The sequence below is a fragment of the Rhinolophus sinicus genome, chromosome 1 (genome assembly GCF_057876585.1).
Source record: "Rhinolophus sinicus isolate RSI-liver-muscle chromosome 1, RSI-T2T, whole genome shotgun sequence".
Taxonomy (NCBI): Eukaryota; Metazoa; Chordata; class Mammalia; order Chiroptera; family Rhinolophidae; genus Rhinolophus; species Rhinolophus sinicus.
Genome location: NC_142501.1, coordinates 182,753,729 through 182,775,694, shown reverse-complemented (window position 1 = coordinate 182,775,694; position 21,966 = coordinate 182,753,729). Strand labels below are relative to the sequence as shown.

At 35.6% G+C, this 21,966-nt stretch overlaps 1 protein-coding gene across 1 annotated transcript in view; it reads right to left on the bottom strand.

Moving 5' to 3' along the window:
• Positions 1-21,966, bottom strand: part of TET2 (tet methylcytosine dioxygenase 2) — a 106,725-nt gene that overhangs the window by 35,359 nt on the left and 49,400 nt on the right. The window contains exon 3 of the mRNA XM_019738917.3: positions 829-4,292. Coding sequence (XP_019594476.3) covers positions 829-4,246 — 3,418 coding nt within the window. The 5' untranslated portion in view covers positions 4,247-4,292. The remainder of the gene's footprint in view (positions 1-828; positions 4,293-21,966) is intronic.

Genomic DNA, 21,966 nt, shown 5'->3' with positions numbered 1-21,966 from the left:
CACGTTACTTTGACATTTGTTTTTTTCAATGTCTTCTACTGTATCCAAGCTGAGTAGCTATAATTAAGATCTCCACACATACATATGTATAAAATCTGCATTCATCAGCAAAATGTTTCCCTATTCCAACAGATCTATTATGTATCTTGAATTTTAACAAAAAGTGTTTTTAAAAAGGAAATGCCATATTTTCTATCAAAAAGATGAAACTTTAAAGAGAAAATAGAATCAAAATGAATATAAACCACAATATTTCAAGCGTATAAATGGAGAGAGGGCAACTTCATGAGTATTCAAAACTTCAGCATTGTAGTTTTTCCCAGTTCATTGAGACTGAAGCTAATAATTTCTCCTTTATCTAGAAATTAATCTTGTAAAACTATTAATGCATTCAAGCCTGAATTAAAAAATATTAAAAGCTCCTACATTAGCTTGCATATGGCAATTATTTTCTCATTTTAATAGACATTTTTACTGCCTGGCTGTCTCTTCAGAAGATGATCTATAAAGAGTTAAATATATTGATTAGCCTAAAACAGATAACTTTATATTTTAAAGGATTCGAATAGAGGGGGAAATGAATATGCACAACTGTTTTCATTTTTTTCGAAGACCTGAATATAAGTGAAGTTCTCTTTTGCACAGCACAAGCATTTGTAATTTAAAGAGACAAGAAATGTTTAAGCTTCAGATTTTTATGGGCCTCTACAAATTGCTGCCAGACTCAAGATAAAAAAGAAAAAAAGAAAAGAAAAAATCCCATATCTGAAGATAAATTGGCTAATTCTGGATAAACACCATGTGTCCCGGGACATTTCTGGCACTTACCTACACATCTGCATGATGGGAAATCATATTGAGTCTTGACAGGTGTATCCAATAAATTTTTTATAGGAGTATCTAGTAATTTGGAAGGTGACTCTAAAAAATTATTGAGAACAGAACCAGCTGTTCTTTTGGTTGGTGTCTTTTCTGAAGGAGTTGCTTGCTGCTCTAAAGCTGGGGGATAGCTATCAAGTTCTGCAGCAGTGGTTTGTCTAGTTAAAATCGTGACTGGCCCTGACATTTCAACTTTTACTTGTTTCTGTGATTTGAGAGTAAGAGCCTTATGGTCAAATAACGATTTGACCTGAAACTGTTTCAGATGTTGCTCCATGGTCTCAAGGATGCTCCTTTGCTGCACATTATCACAGCTTGGAGGTGGAATCTCTTGCTTAGTTATCTTTTTCCAGGTTTTGTTTTCTGACATGGGGTGCATACAGGCCTGGGGCTTCGATCCAGGTTCAACCTTAATTGGCCTGTGCATCTGATTATGGCAAGACTCAGTTTGGAGCTGTTGGTTTTGCTGCTGTTCTTGCTTCTGTAAGAGATGCCACCTTAGAGCAGCGTGCCTTTGAATGTCCTTCTGGGGAGGGGTCTGAATGTGACTTCCTCCCTGGTCAGGTGCAGGGAAAACATTTGCTTGGTTTTGCACCAGGTACCTTTGCTGAGCGAGTTGTGCAGCTTGTTGACCAGACACATCTTGGTTTTTACTTTTATATCCCTGTAGAACTGAAGCTTGTTGAGGCTTCTGTTCTTGTTCCTGAAAGCACCTGTGAAGAGCCTCTTGCTTTGAGGTCACATTATTCGGAAAATATTGCATGTGATGCAAGTTTTGGGTCTTGTTTCCTGTAAGAAGTTCAGAATTTATAGTCTGTTCTGTATTTTCTTGAACTTGGTGTGTGTTGTTTGAACAAGAAATCTGAGCTTTGCTTCCATTTGATTTCAAGATCTGACCATAGGGGGAATTTCTACTATTCATATTCTGTATGTGTTCCGATCCCATTTGAGAATTATGAGTGTGAAACTCAGTTGGTTTTGAATACTGATTTTCAACACGAAAGCATTCTTCCACTTTAATCTGGCTAAAGAATGAGCCTTCTCTTTGCTGATCACTGTTGCCTTGGGGATAAGAAAAAGTCTGGGACATCTGTTCTTTATTCTTCGTGTGTAATTTTTGCTGCTGCTGCTGTTGTTGTTGTTGTTGTTGCTGCTGCTGCTGCTGGTTTTGAGGGAGATGTGAATTCTGGGATGTTTGTGTTTGTGCTGCCTGCTTATGAGGCTTATGTTGTAAAACGTGTGAGTTTGTCTCTGAAGACTGTTGATTCAAGTGTTGCTTTAATGTTGAGGGCATGGGTTTCTCAGTTTGGGAATCTGGTCTTTGTTGAAAATGAAATCTAGGGGCGCACAGTGACTGCATTTGAGCTTTGGGTAAAGGGTCTGTTTTGGAGAAGTGCACCTGGAGTGAGGGTTTTTGGAACTGGAGATGTTGGTCCACTGTACCTTGAGACTGCCCTTGATTCACCTCAGCTTGGTACCTTTGTGGCCTCTGCTCTGGCTGCATTATTTTTGGGATGTAGACTTGCCCTGGGAGCCCCCCAGGCATGTTGGAATTTCCAGTGTATTGTATGGAGGTCATTTGATTGGAGGAGTTGGACTGATACTGAAGAATTGACCGCAGTGATGCCTCATTATATTTTAAATGGGATTCTGCTTGATGGAAGTGAGGGGCCTTCAATTCAATCCATCCTGGCATCAGAAAGGGCTGGGTTGGGAGCACAAGATCTCGTGTTTGTTCCTTGTCTTGACCCTGCAGAATCTCTTGATCTTTGTGTCCCATCAACTGCTGGCAGTGGTCCTGTGGAACTCCACTGCTACCAAAAATTGGTGGCTTATTCTTGAGATGTTCTGATATTTGCCTTGTTTTCTCAGAACACAATGGAACAGTCATTGTCCCTGGAGTCTGTATGTCATTCTTGTTAGCACAATTATTCTGAAACCTTTCTGGAAGCATCAGAGAGGGATTGGCTATACTTGTAGATGGATTAGGACTCTGGGATGGTGGTGCCTCGGCTTGACCCTCAATTTTCACTTCCCTTAAAAGAGTTGAATTACTTTGGTTGGGGTAGTGACGGTGTTCTTCCAAAACGCCATCATTCAGAGTGCTTTTTCCTTCTGAAGTAAGCTGAGGAACCTCCCCAAGACGAGGAGGGGGAGAAAGAAGCAATTGCGTTGTTGGTGGTGTGATAGTGGCAGGAAAGGAATTCTTAGTGAACACTGAGCTTTGCTTGAAGTGAGCACCATTCATTTCATTTTGTTTTAAATACCGTTCAGAGCTGCCACCAGGAGCCTGCAAATGGCTGCTGGAACCTGAACAGAATTCTTTACCAGATACTAGCTTTGTGGTTCCTTGGATGTTACTGTTCTCTTCAGGAGATGGGCTTATCTCAACAGCTGATTTTTGTTGTTCTGGTTTCTGAAAGGGACAGGTACCTAGCATTGCAGCTGGTTCACTGACATTATCAGCACCACAGGCCTCAATCACCACTGCATCTGGCTCTGGAGGCAGCTCAGAGTTCGAGGTCTGTAGGAAATTGATCTGCCCTGAGGTATGCAATGGGTGAGTGATCTCACAGGACAACTCATTAGTAGCCTGACTATTAATGGCATGTATGTGAGATGTGGTTTTCTGCACCGCAATGGAAACACAATCTGGATAATATTGAGACAGTGTTTTTTCCAGGAGTTCACCATGTGTGCTTTCCATGGAAGAGGCAGAAACTGTAGCACCATTAGGCATTAGCACGGACTTATTTTTAAGAAGTAATACAACGTTCTTTTCATGGTAATTAGCATTTTTCCCCTCCTGCTCATTCAGAATCTGAAGCTCTGTATTCTCAGACCCACTGCAGTTATTTGTTGAAAAATGGGTGAAATCTTTAACTGCATTTTCTGGGGCTGCAGAGCTCACAGATTCTCTCTTATCCTTCAAATCGGAGACATTTGGTTGACTGCTGCCTTTGACTGGATTTCTTTCTTGGCTTTCCCCGAAGTTCTTTGTTTCTCCATTAGCCTTTTGGTCATGTTTCAATTTCTTGCTCTGATGGAGCCCAGAGAGAGAAGGTTCACTAACTGTACGTTTTATTCCTCCATTTTGCAGACACTTGGAATACCCTCTACCTTCTTGTATAAAGTCCGGACTCACACGGCTATTCTGGCTTCCTTTCACATGGGGTATTCCATGGTAACTTTTTAAAGACTGCCACTTGTTATCTCCATTTACTTCTGGGTAAGGTCTCTCCGTTAATGGGCTTCCATTTTGGAGCTTAATAGCCAGAGGTTCTGTCTGGCAAATGGGAGAAGGAGATGGTGTCAGGAATGGACTTAGTCTGTTGCCCTCAACATGGTTGGTTCTATCTTGTTCCATCAGGCTTGCTTCGGGGCCATCCACAAGGCTGCCCTCTCAATGAAATCTAAAGAACATGGAAATAAAAATTAAATTAATATATATCTAACACTAATAATACATCTTAGAGAATAATCATGTCATTAATAGTACTGGAATTCCTAGACATAGCACACGGTGATACTCATTTTTATGTTTCAGGGTGACAATCAATAGCCACTTAGGAAATGACTTTTCTTGTCTTCCCAGCAACTCTCAAGTATGTATGGTCATGGAGAACAAAGATGATCAAAATCACCAGCCAAAGTGGGAAGTTTAGACTGTATTAGTAAATAGTATCAACTTCCTTCCTAAATAATTTTGTTGTGTCAAAATGCTAAAAACAATACAGAGTATCTCCTTTCTGTCTTTGTTAGCACTTTGTATCACAAATCCCTTCCTAAATTCCACCAATTCCATTTCCTATATATTCCTTGGATTATCTTCACTGATGCTTGGTAGCCAGATCTACATTATCTTGCTTCATTACCGATTGTAGCAGCTTTTTAAAGGGGAGAGAACAGCCTAGCCTATTCTCTCCCCAGTCCTCAAGGCTCCTTCAACTTGTTATCAAAGGAAGGTTCCAACAGGCAAATCTGATGTCATACTCTCCTTAACACACTTTACTGGCTCCATATTGCTTGCATTAGTAGTTCTCAAACTCTTTCACCCAAACACACCTGCAAGATAAACTACATTCCCTTTAGTGTTAACATACAAGGGAATGGGATAGGGGTGAAAAGTGTAGTTTATGAAATTCCTTTCTAGGAGATTCTATATTTTCTTCCGCAGCAGCTGGCTTCCCACTTCAATTGAGAATTCCTGCCTAACAGAAATGGTTTTTCATATGCCAGTTTCTACTTTTCTTTCCTCCTACTTCTTCCCATAGTTTATACTCCAACTACATCAGCTCATAAATACACAAACATGTAAGCTGTTTCAGACCTCCATGATGTTGTCTGCCCAGAATGCTTTCTTAGTTCCCTTATTTGTCCAGTGACTCTTAAGCATCCCTCTCTAACTGTCTCAGATAGCAGCTCCCTTAGGATTCTTCCTTTGATTTTCCAACAGAATTAATTACTCCCATTTCTGTGCTGCTTCTATACCTTATATATGGTCTACACTGAACATAACATATCACACTCAATTGTATTTTTTTTACTCTCTTACAGGACTGTGAATTCCTTAAGAATGCTCTACTCTGTTCATGTTTGTGCTTAATATAAAATCAGCATCCAAGCAGTTTCACTAGATTGATATAAATTTGCTCATCTTGTGATCATTCATTCATTCATCAAACATTTTTGAGACCAATACTGATGGAGATCTCAAAGTACCAATGATAGAGAAAGCAGGAAGAAATGGGCACTAAAAAAAACCAAATAATCTATTACATAAAGTGAATGCTGCCCCATTCACGATATAGTTATGATTATTTTTTTCACAGTTTTTCTCATTACATTTATTTTAAGGATGTATGTAGGGGAAAAATCAAGACTATTTTGCTTTTGGGCTATAATAGAGCTTTATTAAAATAGTCATTGCTTACTAACCAAGACAAATGAAACAGAGGAAGAAATAAGATATAAACACTGAAAAGCAACAGTAAAGGTATCATTATTTGCAGGTAATAAGATTGTATACTGGTCAACTAAAACAATCAATGGAACAACTGTTACAGCTGATGAGAATTCAGTAAAGTAGCCAAAGAAAAAATCAATAGCTTTGATATATAAAAACAACAACCAGTCAAAAGCTTTAGTGGAATAAAATACTGTAATAGAAAAAAACATTTTTAAAACAGTAGAAATATACATAAAAAGAAAAGTGGAAGATATAGTTGAATAAAATTTTAAAACAATACTAAAGAATATACAATGACAAAACAAGTAGAAAGGTATAATATGTTCTTTGATAGTTGTTAATCTACTCATTTAATATACTTTCAATAAAAATACTAACAGAATGTTTTGAGGCATTAAAGAAGCTGACACTAAAGTTCATGTGGAAAAATAAACAAATAGGGTAGCCAGGACAGGGCAGTATCCAAATTAAAAGATATTAAAAAAAAGCAACAAAAGCTATTGTACTTAGCTCGTTCTTGCCCATCAATAGATAACAGAGTGTTAAAAGACCAATGGGATTGAACAGAATGTCCAGAAATAGATACAAATAGAAATATGGATTGAAGTAATGGTGACATTTCAAATAAATATGATATTGGAACAACTGGGTAGTGTTCTGCAAAAAATGATAAAGTTGAATCTATCCTTTAAATCTTATACCAAAATGAATTCTAGGTGGATTTAACATTTGAATATAGACTATAACCACCCCTCCCCCCCAAAAAAAATTAAAAACAGTCTGAGAAAACTTAAAAAAAATAATCTAATAACTGGTAAGTTCTCTGTGACACAAAATATAAAAGACATAAAAGACTAGAAAGTACAGTAAAATTTACATACTGGATTTTCAAGGCTTCAGTGTGGACAAAAAAAAACCATACAATAATTCAATTTTAAAAACTATTATATGTGAAATATACCACTTTGGATATATTAAGGAAAATATATCATTACATTAATTTCATTTGTTTCTTTTTACTTGTTTTAATGTGAGTACTAGAAAATTTAAAATTCCATATGTGACTTATGTTATATTTCTATTGGATAGCTCTGAGCTAAACTAATACTTTAAAACATCAATAACCCTTAATAAAAATCTCCAGGTTCTAGAATCATGAAATTTGTAGTCTTTGATTTAAGATAATTCTCTAAAATCAGGGGTATTACTACTTTTCAAAAATTAAGGAGCATAGAAATAAGCCTAGATAAATCCTTCATAGACTAAGTCAATTAGCTTTCCAAATACTACAACAAAAATGTTTTCTTTTTGCAACTGTAAAATCAATTCACACATACACATCAAAAAGTATTTACATGTACACACATGTACACTTATGTTATATATTATATAAAACTTGCATGTTCCATGTACAATATATATTTTCTTACTTAATTTTCTACACATATTTTAAGCATTTAATACATCATTCTTTATGATGATCTATTCCATATAATTTGGACATTTTTTAAAGTGTCAAGGGCAGAATTACAATAGATGGAGCTTGCAAATCTTTTATGAGCATAATAATAGCTCTTAAGAAGAAATGAAGGTGAGTTAAAATTAAATTTATTTCAATATGGAGTTTTAAACACAATAGCCATTTTTAAATATTCATTTAAGCTAATTATCAAAACTATTCTGTCTATGACAGCAATTCCTTTATTGAGCACAACCATCGGATGTGGAACATTAAATGGTTAACTTTTTCAGGGAGGGCAGGAAAATTATATATTATGTTTCCATTTTAGGATGAGGAGAATTTGTTATTTGAGGATTATTTGTTATTAGGCTATGAATCTGATTCAGAAAATTTAAACCAATAAAGTGCCATTTAAGAGGGAGAAAAAAATATTTTACTTCACTATGTCCTAAACCATAGTTTTTCTGTATATACCCTGGAATATTACATGATCCAGTACTATTAAAACCCACTTGCACTCTTTTAATCACCTAGTGCTTTTGGCAAGAATTTATTTGGACAAGTTATTTCTTTTTTTAAAAAAAGAGAAATGAGACCTGTTCATTTTGCTCATTTATAGAAATATTTAAAAAGCTTTCATGCTGTCATTCATATAAAGTTTTTTCAAGCTTACATAAAGTCAATAATTTATGTGTGAGACAAATCTTCCAAGATAGTCTTTGTAGATATCTACCAATCATTAGTCAGTGAAAATAGGGTGAATAGGTTATTTTTACAAATGTAGGGGAAAAAATAAAACTTCTTCCAAAGTTAAACTATTTTTCAAATGAATGTAAATTTTTGCTGTAGAGATTTTTGGGTAACATTGTTTTTGCTTCTCAGAGATCAGGAACTGAGAGAGAGTTGTTATTCATTCACGTTTGCTTGTATGTGACTGTTAACAGAAATATTTTGAATTATCATAATTCGTTATTTTTGAGACAGATTAAATACCCTTTATTTTTTCCTACGTCACAGAAGATTTAACGTGCAGGACCAATCAGGATACTATTCCCTCATACAACTGAATATTCAAATGCTTTATAAAGTAATACCAGCTATTGGAGGTTTGTATTCCGTAATTTATGCTGAATAAAATTCCATATACTTTATGCCAAATTAAATTGTAGCTATAAAAAATCCAGAGAGAGAATTTTCATTTTAGAATGAGACTCAATTTTAAAATAGGGATAATGACTCACCTGAGAGGACACAGGCCAATCAGAATTAAGGCACTAAGTTTTTCTTAAAACTGTTACGAAGTTTATATGCAAGAGCATCAGCAAAAAAGCCTTTGGCAAACTTGGAAAAGATGACTGGTTAAGTTTACCAGGGATGCTTTTCATGGTGTAAATCCTTCAGGTTATAACATTTAGTTGCAATTTAAAAATGAATAGCTAGCTTTAAACATATTCCTGGTGACATGCTTTTATGGGTCATGGCTGATTTCAACCTCCAGTTCACGAAATAACTGAAATTTTCACAATCTGCTCTTGCAAACTGTTATGAGCTGTTTCTAAGCACACTACTGTTACAGCTACCAACATATTAACAAATAATTTCCCTCTCCTCCCCTTCCTTTCCCTTCTTTCTTTTGGCCAAAAGAATGAGATCAAATGCGTGTCACCTTATTTTGGTAGTCTTCCTAATGGTTTCCAGAATAGTACTGGACAAAGAGAGAGCTTGCTCATAGAATTACTGAACAATATTTTAAACTTCCGGATGGTTAAGAAATTTTAAAACAACACATTCAAAATGAGTGATAGTATGTGACGATGGTCCTAACATGTAAAACATTCAGAGTATAATAAAGGATCTCATTCTATTCTCTCATTTTACAGATGTAAAAACTGAGCAATTTGCTCAAGGTTAGGTAACAAAATAATTGCTCCCACAGGGGCTCGTGTGGCAGCTCCCAAGAAGCTCTTCCTGCTTCTTTAAGAAAAGTACAGAAATCAGGGAGTAGCTTTTATTTTGTTAATAAATTCACACTTAGCCAATATTTAAGGGTTTTTTCTTCAGCCTTAGGATGAAAGAGGAAATGAAAAGGAAGATGTAAACCTTTAGTAAATGGAATTTGAAGTTATCACAGAGTTATTCTGATCCCTTCCTTGCTACCTTTCTTGATTACCTTTTCAATCAATGCTGGGTTGCTGGTGATTTTTCTCTAAAATATTTGAGGACAATTTATCTCCACTAACATCAGTTAGAGAACTGGAGTTCAATGCTCATTAGCCATTTGTGAAGTTCATAGTTCATAGTTCATCAGTCAAGCATTAGTTGAATCCCCACTCAGTGCAAGTGCTAAGGAGCAGGGCTAACTTAAAGGTGTACAGGCCCTGCACTGCTCTGGACTGTGGTTGAGACAAGGGAATGTGACTGTTCAAGTGCCACAGGGGCACAGGAGAGGGGAAAAGTGCTTCCAGATGTCAGGGCCTGCCTACCATCAACTCAAACTTCTCTAATGAAATTTTTCATTCCCACTTGCCTTAGTAAGAGAGAAATCCATGTCCCACTAAGTCAAAATTAGTTTTAAAAGGATGACAGTGAACGTTGATCTAACAGTTCCATCAGCATCACTGAGGCAGAAGAACACTAGTACCCTAAGTAGGATATGTACCAGTCGTCATCAAGTACAGAGGAGACTATATAAAACACTCAATGGAATGCATTAAAAATAAATCAATAAACTAATGATATTCAACAAGTGACTTATGGAAATTTTTCTGATTATTAAACCCTTAACCTTGAAAAAGTCATGGTATATGTTTATCTGCTTTAGTCTAACAATTGTCTTTGCTAATCAAAATATAAGTAGATCATTTAAATTGTGTACACACACACACACACACACACACACACACAGTTTTTGATTACATGGTAATGGTACAGCATGAGGTTTCTTCATAGATTTACCAAAAAGGCAACAAAGTAACAAACTTTAAGAATGGACAAAATATAATACTCAAATTCTAAAATCAGCTTTGGCACTTTTTTTTTACAGCCTAAAGAAGCAGTTTTAGAAATGATTTACCTACATGACAGATGTTAATTAAGTCACAATTTAAAATGTCATAATTTAGATCCCACTAGTAATATTATTTATGTTTATCATTTTACTCTAATAGTTTAAGATTCCCCATAAGGTATGGCTATCTAAGGAACCAAAAAGAGCAGCTCTATCAGCACTAAATACCACCAATATTTTTGGAAATTCTAAAGGTCAAATTATAACCAGGTAATGGAATATAAATAGGATCACGCAATAATACATTATGACCACTCTATGATTTCAGCTAAGGCTCCAGAGTAATTTTTCATAAGCTATGAGTCGGGGGAAAGGAGGGGGGAAGGAAGGAGGAAAGGAGAGAAGGAAGAGAGAGGAGAGAGGCTCAGACGGAAATTGAGAATGTTAAGTAAAAATGCCAAGTATGTCAACCTTCAACCTCTATGTCAGAAGTACACATTTATGAAGCATGTTTACCTCAGGTGAAAATACTGGCCTTTTGACTAGTACAGATAATGTTTAGGTTGCCTAAGACCAAAACAGGTTTTAGCCACAGCAGTTTTCCTTTGGTATTTGATTTTGCTCCTTCTCCCGCCTCTTTGACAGTCATTTATTATGAATTCAAGTCACATCAGCAGCATCTGTGAAACAATTACTGCATCTAGGACTGACTCTGCAGTCTAATCCATCATAATTATGACAGGCCTCTTTGAAGATGCTATGATGCATGACTTAAAAATAGCACATTAGTGTGCAAATGGATCAGCATCTCATTTCACCAATATGCATTTAGGGTTGTAATTTAGCTCAAAACCATTTGAGTCTTTTTGAATCACTGAAGAATGGGGGCTGTATCTCTCACCACACAAAGCTGTAGATGATGCTCAAAACTTGTGAAGAGGGTATTTGTTTTTGCTCTTATTTTTGATTTATTGATTTCGGTGGTGTGTCTTACTGCTCTGAGAAAAAGAAATACACTTCATTTAAATCTCATGTCAGCTTTTTTCAAGGAGACAGAAGAGTCAGTTTATAGACCTGTATATTATAAGGCAACACATTTTTTTCTATAAAAAACCTTCGACTGCATATTCTAATATAAAAAGTATATAAAATACTCTGCCATCATCAAATGACTCCTGTTCATTGAATTATGCAAATTATTGGGGGTAAATTCTTAAGACTAATTACTGTATCTACTAAAGACTATGTGTTCCAGAATCAACCTTAGGAAATGACTATGTATGTCTTTATCACCTCCACTGACAGGCTTTGCCCCTATTGGTGATTCAAGTGTTAGGAATTAATTAGTTCTTGACATGGAAAACGTTGAATAAAGATGATATATTTGACAACACCTCCTACGTAGATGGTACTATTCTCCAAAAACTATTTTAGATTCTTCCTACCAAAATGGGATTTAATTTGTGTCAATTATACATTTATGTCAAGATATGGGCAACGGGCCTCAGCATTGTCTATTGAATGTCCCAATGAATATTGCTCTAAAATGTTGGTTTCAATCCCTCTCTTCTGTATCTATCAAATTCCCTCTATGTAGTTTGACTTTCTTTTTAATTAATATATAATATTAGCATGGTTGTTAAGTCCCACTCTGGTGCAAGCAAAGAGTTTTTTATAGGGCATTACTTATGAAATTAAAAACTTCTTTATTAATTTAATATTAACAGTAATTTGATATTAAAGCTAAAATTTTAAAGGAAAACAATCGATCAACCCAAAACATTTATTTTCAACAGCAAAACTGTGTATCCAAGCTACATGTTAAGTCTGGAATATAATGTGTCATATATGCATGAAGTATGGAGAACATGAAGTGAATTAATATTTTATGGCAAAACTGACATTCATATTTCTCGTAAGAAATTTCAATCTTAATATTAAGAAATCTGTGAAGATATATTTCATACTTTTGGAAAAGAACCAACAAATACCCAGGTCATGTCAGAGTCTCAGAAAAAGTTCTTATTATTTCTGGAAGTGCACTGATTAAACATGCAGCTGCGCGCACACACGACAGGCATGTACATTGTAGCATGATGGCGTGTTGCAGGGAGGCCTCGTCAGGTTTTTCGTAATCCCCAGTAGATAGTAGCTAATTCCAATGCTTTAAGTTTTAAAATGTATTTCTTATCTTAAAATCAAAGTACAGATAAAATTTAAGAACATACAGATTATTTCAGGGAGGAGAATCAGGAGGAATGTTCACTGAAGATTAGTGAAAAAGTTTATAGACAGAAGTGTGAGTTTAAGATGTGGAAACAACTGACAGTTTAGAAATAAATCTGCTTACAATTTGCAACTCTAGTCAACCAGTTTCCCCGCTGGTAAAATGGGCAGGATCATTTATCAGGTCTCAATTATCCACATATCTGTTAATCCTAGGATTGTTTTTCAAAGTTGGGCTTATACCTGATCTCTCTGTCATCAAACTAACATGTGCTGAGGAAAAAGATCCTCAAACATAATTAGAAATGTAATTGGTCACAAGCATTATTTGTTTCTCATAAATTATAAAAATTATTCAGATTTTTCACTGTCAGTCCATACCTTCATTACAATGGCTAATTGTGAGCTGGCTGGTCCTACTAGGTTACTCTATAGGATGGACTTATCAGGACATACTCTATCCAAAGCTTGACATTTTCAATTAAAAGGAAAAAAAAATGTACTGCAGAAACTGTAGTTGTTTGGGCTTATCTTGCTGATAACCTATCTGAGAATCTGTCCAGTGGGCAAGTAGACCCCAGCAGATAAAAAAGTGGATTCTCTAGGCAAAGTTGAAGTGGGTGTGGTGATAGAAGAGATAAACAGGAGACAGACATCCCGTATCAAGGAGCTGCACAGTAAGAGCCACTGCAGGCCCCTCTGAAGAACCCACGTGTGCCAAGTGAGAGCTAGTATCCGGATGCCTGCCCCATGGAGGGTATCCAATGGCCAGTCCATGTCAGCTACCAAAACAGAAACACCCAAAGTTCTGCAGCCTTGGTTAGGCAAATAAAATAGAGCCCTAAGCTTTTTCCTTCTTCCTGAGTCCTGCCCAAACTCCCAGTGACCGGTGCTTAAAGGGTGAGGGCAGATATTCAGAGTGAGACTCTTCTGCTCTCAAGGCCAAGTGTTGGAAACAGAGGTTAAGCCTGTGCTGAGGGAAGGAGAGGAGTGTTGAATCAGTCTTGACTTGGGAGTTTTAAGATAATGAGGACTGAGTTTCAAAGACTGGAATGAAATTGTTCTAATAACCAAAAGATGCTGTAAAAATTATGGAATCTAGTCAAGAAGATACGATAGGGAGAGCGGAGTAGGGGGAGACTCTCATAGTGTATTTGAGGGGCAATTATAGGACAAAAGCTTTCATTTTTATACATTGAAGTATGATGTTTCTCCAATAAGACCATTACATAAATCCAATAAAATTATGTCTAGTAATATATAAGAACTTTATATAATTTTTGACAGGGCTCATAGTCATTCAATGTTTTTAATATAATGACAGTGGTTGTTGTAAAAATAACCATCAGTGTATTCATTCTCTATTCAACAAATATTACTAGACGCATCCTATGTGCTAGGCACCATGGCAGCCAAAAGCAGTACATCACTGAACAAAAGAAACATCTCTGCCCTCTTGGACTGATATTCTAGTGTGGAGAGAAACAATAAACATAATAAGGAATAAACTGTATGATACAGTAAGAAGATATTGAGTGCTAATGGAAAAATGAAGAAATAATGGGGGCTCAAGAGTACCAGGGAGGGGCTGCAGGTTGTAGTAATAAATACTATAATCAGAGTAAGTCTCATTGAGAAAGTGAGATCTGAACAAAGTCTTGGAGTCAAATTATATATAATAAATATCCAATTCACCAAGGTGATGTTAATCAATTTGTTAATTCTATATTTTGGATACACTGTCCCATGTCTTCATCCCTAAAATCAAGAATGGAAACAGGAACTATCAAGATGTAGAAGACAACTCTATTAATGCCAACTATACTGTCATATCCCCAGGGGCATCTACAATATCAATGTGAAACAATCTATTAACATACCTAGCATGTTATTGAAAAACTTTATAAGAGGGATCCTTGCAACACAGGCATTTTGGTAATTACGTATGCACTATACTGTATTCATGAAATCTCCTTCTGGAAAGTGTTTTGTTCCCTACCATTGCCTCAAAAGAGACATGCCATCTGTGTTTCTTAAAGGTTTCGTACAACCTTGAACAGCTCCATCTTAGTACTGATCTAGTCCTAATTTGCTCCAGTTACCATGACAACCTAGTCATTTTTCTTCTTCCTATTTTGGAACAATTAGTGATTATTATGTTTCTGTTTCAGTTAACTTTGCAGGGTGTTAGAAAGTTATTCTTGAAGGTAAAATCAATATTCCACTTAAAGATTAATAACGGAGATGCCATTAAACCCATTAGTCATCAATGAGCTATCAACTTAAGGTATTTTAATATGTGCCAGTCCTAAATAAAACTGCCAACATTATTTCATAACATAAACAAAATAATTTTAGTCCATCCAGAAGACAAAAAAAAAATAAAATAAATTCTCTAGTAGGTAAAGCATTAAGGAAATGAGAAATATCAACTACGTAGATATTTTAAAAGGACTTCAAATCACCACATATTCATCAGAAACACATTCTCTCATACATTATGAAGATTACTCTCATCATCTATCTTCTGTGTTCTGGTAAAACATCTGATAAACACTTTAGATCACACAAAAGTACACATTTTAAATGGTATCAAAATAGAAACAGAACGACTATAATTTCTTTTTCCCTTCCTCAGAAAAGGTTTTTATTTCTGAGAACACAATCTATGGGATCCAGAATTAATATCAAATATAGTCTCTCTCTTTACAGATTTTTACCTATTTAATTGGCAAGATAAGATATATACGTGGGAGAACAGCAATTCAGAAAAAAAAAGTTCTGGATATGAGTATTTGAGCACGTTACAATCTGCAAATCACAATTAAAAAAAAAAGATCTCTAACATAATATGAGGGAAATGAATAAGAATACATCTAAGGGCTTTATGAGTTCTAAAATGCTCCAGTTCTCTAAAATTGCAATGGTAAATATCTACTGGGGTGTCAGAGAAATGTCGTCACAAAGGCTACTTTTGGTCGGGGAGATATAATTATCACCTTATTTACATATAAGTAAACAGAAGCTAAAAGAGTAAAGTAGCTTGGCATAAGTGATAGGAGGCAAAGGTAGATATGAAGTGAAGGCTTATCCAACTTCTGAGCCCAAGTGTGACTAGGTGGGGGTTGGTCAGTTCTGGGCAGAGAAGCCGTTTCTTTCCTTATCAATACTCTCCTGGGAAGAGAAACTGAACTGGCACATATGAGTGCAGTCACTAGGCAAGCAAATTCTTCTATGTGGCATGGATGACTAAGAAGATTCCTTCACTGAAGTCTAGATAATAGAATGTTACTTCAGACTCTTCTGCCTCCAAGAAACATTTGGTACCCTTCTTACAAGTGCTTTGGACAATGAACATAAATAATATTTTGATCACTGGAAATTTGAGTTCCTGATTATGAACTGATAAATGTATAAATTTGTTTAAATACCAACCTCTTGTGAGTTTGATTAAAACAAATCACTTTCCCTCAATCAAATCAACTCTGAGGGAAAGATAAAATTGGGTTTCTGGATTTTCAAATTAAGGAGCAGATCCTAGGTAGTGGTGTCTACCCCAAAGTGGTATCTTCTTGATATTGTCAAGTCTCTTTAAAAGCACATTGCTAATAAACTAGAAATGAGTCTGGATGCAGAGGTGCATGCACACAAATACACACCCACACTACTGGAACAGAGTCACATCATATGTGATCTATGAAACACCAGTTCTAGTGGATATTAGTACGGATTTTAAAAAAGAAAAGGTCAAGCTGAGGGAGAATGAGTAAGGAAAACTAGGTTAAAAATCAATTTTAAACTTTTACTAAGGAAAGTCCTCAAAGCCTTTCAAATGATGATGGGATCTCTAAAAAGGCACTGTGAGATGTGGCATGTCAGACATAGCCTGGGTTCAGAATCACTGTTTACAAAGTACCCTGCAAAACCAGCATCCCTTGGAATAGCATATATTGGAAAACCCTAATTCAGATCTATATGATAATTTTATGCCATTTTTATATGCACCTGGAACTTGAGGCACTGATGAGAACTTGTGGTCTAGGGAGAATATAAATGCCTATCACTACTCAGAGCTTAGCTGTGGAGAGTTCTGTGATCATCTTCAAGAGCCAAGGACATGTACATATGCAAGTCTTGCTTTAACTTCCAATTAAACATGTAAAACCTGAACTGTTTTCCTTGTCTTATTTCTTCCAATTACATAACTGTTCCAATCATTCAAACTCTTCCTTAGAAAAGGTTCTTTCCCTTAGCTCAAAATCTCATCTGTCTTGGTGAAAATCTTCAGAAATGGTTATAAAATCTCAACCTGAAATCAGAGTTTTGAAACAGTCACTCATACTTCTGTAATTAATAGTAACCCCTGTTTTCTTCATGATTTGAAGAGTAGCAGTCATTAAGTAATGCCAAGAGTGAATTTCATCATATATACATATAGCATGACTTTGAATAATGTAGTTTTGCTCATTGTCGTTTCATTATAACTTGCATGAGATGCTTTAAGAACTTAACTCTTATTTATATCAATCAGCTTTGGGTAGAATTGGTTTCTTTATATTTTAAAAAAAGCCTTTCATTTAAAGCTGCAGAACCTACCAAGGATATCAAGTGAGGACTTACTGTATTTTAAGAGACAAATGAGTACTTAGTCTTAAGGTTAAAGCTTATGAACTAGCTTTTGTGATCCCTATATTCCCACCTGCCACATCAAGAAAGACCCTCCTACTATGTTTCCCGGAAAATAAGACCTACCCCGAAAATAAGCCCCAGTTAAGATCATCAGCCAGACAGACGCATTTAGTACGTTATGACGATGTTCCAGAAGAAGATGACATGACTGTATTTGAATAAATGTAGATTGTTGTACATGAAAAAATAAGACATCCCCTGAAAATACACCCTAATGCATCTTTTGGAGCAAAAATTAATATAAGACCTGGTCTTATTTTCGGGGAAACACGGTAATTGTTCAATACCAGATTACATATTATAAAAATGTAATGAGGATTGGCATACGGTCTAAGTTTTTATACACTAAATACAAATAATAGAAATAAAATCATATTAGAGTTGAGAAACTATAGTAATATAAGACTCTAAATGAAGGGTAATATTGAATAAAATAGGAATAGAAAACTTGCTATAATTATTTTCTAAATACCAGAAATACTGTTATGCTCATATAGTAAGATGAAATAATTCTCCTATCAAAGATTTTATCAGGATTGAAGTGAATTAAACTTTTGATAACATGACCACAAAATCCCATTTTTTTCTAAATCCTTCCAAATATGCTATGTATTAGCTAGAACAGAGTCTTTAGCATTAGCGTAGAATGCAATATAAAACCTTGAAGCATAATTTTAAAAATAAAATAAGACAAACAGGAAAATTCAGATTCCAGGCAGAAATTTTATGTTAAACTATCCTATGTAATGCTTTACTTTCCCCAAATATGCAGAAAAAATATGCTGTTGTTTTTTTTCTTTTTTTGTATGAACTAAATACACCACCATTTAAGTTTTGTCTTTAAAGTTAAGAGAAAAGTCTGCTCTTGGGGTGTAATCCGGGTAATTGTTCCTTTATAACGTAGCATGGCACTGATGTATATTCTCACAGGACATGCCGGGAAGCACAAGAAGAAAAATAAAGAATATTTTTTAAAAAAAGGATTGTAAATTCACTAAACCTAAGCATTTAGAAAAACCAAAAATATACTTCCATATATGTCTGCATTAAAAATAGCATTTGGATTTAAAATAAGACCTAATTACCTGCAAAGTAATTTCTATATAACCACAGCATTATTTAGGAAATGTCAGAAATTTACATGTCACACCAAATGGTGCATTTAAAATTAATGTGGTGAATGGTTTTGCCTAACACACATAGCTATACATCTGTGTCATAACTATAACTAAATCTGTTAAAAAATGAATTACTTTTTTTGTTTGAAAATAGCTTCAAATTAATAGATCAATGAATGATCCAAGTTTATGGCATTTTTCATAGAACAAAAAATAAAATTTTCTAAAGAAAAAATCTATTAGAAAATATCATATAAATTTTCTGCCTTAAGTTTATCATATAATTTTTTTGTGTGTCAAATCATTTTACACTTCAGTTATATTTGAATATGGTAATACATAATAAAAGTCAGACACATTGCATACTTAAAATGTCACCACCAACCCCCAAAAGTTGCTTTCCCTTGTTTCCTTCTCTCAGTAGGTATAAGAACTCTGATTTTAACTGCCATCTTATAAATATGGCACCATAAGATAAGCCCACCAGTTCAAGTAAGCACTGAATTACAATGAAAAAACTTCTCAGGTTAACTCTTAATAGTTACAGAACTATAGTAACCAGAAACACCAACATTTCCATGAAAAGGCTGTTAAAATTCAAAACAGTAGTTCCTTTGAACTCTCCTCCCCCTCACCTATTTCAAAGAATTGGAGTGAAATAAACAGACATGAACATTCATTTGTTGTAGTCTTTAGCTTTAAAAATATTAATTTCTACTGTACTTGTCCTCTTCCGTCCCCCAGAAACTCTAACCAAACTCCAAGTCCACTAACTCCAATATTCATAGTGTGGAAATGTTTTACACTATCTTCTAAACCCATGGTTAGCAATTAAGGTCATAAAATACTCTGAAGCTAAATTAATTTTATTTGAGGGAAGAACAAAGGGTAGAAGAAAATGGTGGTTAGTATCCTAGTGGGAAAATTGCTTTAGGCACATATGAAGAAAACAGAAGTCTGAATTGTCAGACATTTCTATTCAAAGGTATTGACTTACAGTTAAAATATTACTCAGGCCACCCAATTATGGTATTGCATAAAAATTCAACACTGCTCTGCTGAAAGAGGTTATGGGATAGAATTCCAGAACTGAGTTGGCATTCTGGTTCCCTTTCAGTTTCCTACAATTCAAGGCAAATCTTTCTCATATTTAAATGTTCTCTTTGTGGCACCATGCAGCATGAAGAGATGGCAAAATCACTGGAGCCAAAAAGTTAGGATTTCCCAAATTTTAGAAACTGAAATTGTAAGGCCTGTCTGTATCTTTTAGTGCTGTTCTTTCCAGCTTAAATACATTAAAAATTGAATGAATGTTATTAGTCTCAATTTTCTAATTTCCATTAAACAAAAAACACATTCATTCTCTACCCCACCCCACCCCACCCCCACCTAGAGGCCCCATGGAAGTTTTATTTTACAAATGCATCTGCTCATCTATTTTCTTTTTAACTGCATTATGTTCTGAGTTTAAATCTTGACTCAAATCCTTAACCCTTCTTCTGGCATAGAAATGTACAGCTGCAGTATGAAATAGCTTACAGTGACTCTTTTGAGGAGTAGAACTCAGTATCTATAAACTACTGACATAACCTAAAGAAATTTGTCAGTATGCTTACTTGATTATTTTAAAATCAGAAAGGCAAAACTTAGGAAGATTCTCTGCTTTTTCAAATTTATTCAGAAGAGGTAAAATCTAAAAGAAGTATACTAAATATTTTTATCCAGTTTTAATCAAGTTGAGTGATTATGCATTAAAGCTTGTGGCATATCACAAAGAGTAATTAGGGTGCCATCTTGTGTAAGACTATCACATCTGTACCCTTCTCACTCTAAGGTTTTACATATACCTATGCTTGACCAAATAGATTTCTTGTTATTTTAAGATGACTATGTTTTAAGCCTTCTTTCTATAAATTATCTCAAGCATTTCCCTTCATCTAATTTTTCTTCCTTATCTGTAACTAAAGACATTCTCACTATTCCACTTACTGTGTGACCCTGATTTTTAACAGGGTCTGGTTTTTAACCTAGTGACAACACTAACACGAAAGGAGTTACTCTAAGTATTAAATATGTGAAAGACAAATGGGACGACTCTCTGTTCCCTAAAGAGGCATGTATTTTCAGCCTCTGTGCCTTTGCAGGGTTCTAGTCTAGAGCTTCTTTGGCATTCATTCATTCATTCATTCATTCATTCATTCAATTTAACAGGGAGCTATATTCAAGTTATCGCTCTGAGCTCTAGGGATGTACAGGTGAACAAGAGAGTCTGGATTCCTCTAATGAAGGAATTTATATGAAGCAATTTTAATGAAGTTTATTCAGTGAAACAAGTAGACCAGACAACTATAGACTGGTAAGTGCTATCATTCCTTCTATCCCATCATTCAGAAGGAAATAAATCTGAATGATGGGATAGAAGGAATGAGATGGGACTCTTTAGCTAGAGAAGATAGAGAAGACTCTCTGAGTCCCTGACATCTATCTATCTGAACTGAATGAAAAACCAGTGGTAGAATGAGCTGGGGAAAGAATGTTCCAGTAGGGAACAGAAAGTACAAAGTCACTGAAGCATAAAGGAGCTTGGCCTGAGGAACAGAGAAATGGGTCTGGTTGGTTCCAGTTGAGTGAGTGTTTTTAAGATGAGGTTAGAGGTATACAAAGGCCAGGTCGAGGGAAGTACTTAGCTTACTACTTGAATCCACTGGAAAGTCGTCAGAGCATTATATGTACAACAGGTGCATGATCTGATCTGGACTTTTGAAAGGTAACTCTGGTGGTCTGTGGAGAATGAGCTGAAGCCATGAAGGGTAGACACATCAAGTTGGCAGAACACAGTAATTCAAAAAGAACAACGTGATATCCTGGATTAGGGTGACAGCAGTAAAAATACAGGGGATTAGGGTGTAGTTTGGGATTAGGGTATAGTTTGGAGGCAGAAATAGAACTACTTGGTAATGGATTGGATGTGAGGGAGTGAATGAAACAAACAAGGAAAATGCCTACAGCTTTGGCTTGAGCCACAAGGTTGAAGATAATGCCATATACTCAGATGAGGTGAATGAGAGTAACAAGATTGATGGGAAAAATATGAGTTCTGTCTCGAATAAGCTAAGTTTGAAATGCATATTGGGGGGGCCGGATGGCTCAGTTGGTTAGAGCATGGGCGCTCAACAAGTTTGCTGGTTCAATTCCCGCATGGGATGGTGGGCTATGCCCCCTGCAACCAAAGATTGAAAATGGCAACTGGACTTGGAGCTGAGCTGCACTCTCCACAACTAGATTGAAGGACAATGACTGGGCCCTGGAGAAACACACTGTTCTCCAATATTCCCCAATAAAATAAAATAAAAAAAGATTCTGAAATGCATATTATCATTTAACTGGCTATATTAGGCAGGGAGTTAGTTATAAAAGTCAAGAACTAAGAACGAGGTCTAAGCTGGAGATAACCTTCAGTTATGCTAGCCTATCAATGGTACTGAAAGCCGTAGGACTGGATGGGATCATCCTAAAAGAGAAGATGGCCTAAGATTGGATCCTAGAAAACTCTAGAATTTAGAGGTCTGAAAAGAGTAACTACAGACAGCAAGGTGACCCAACAGATGGCCAGAAG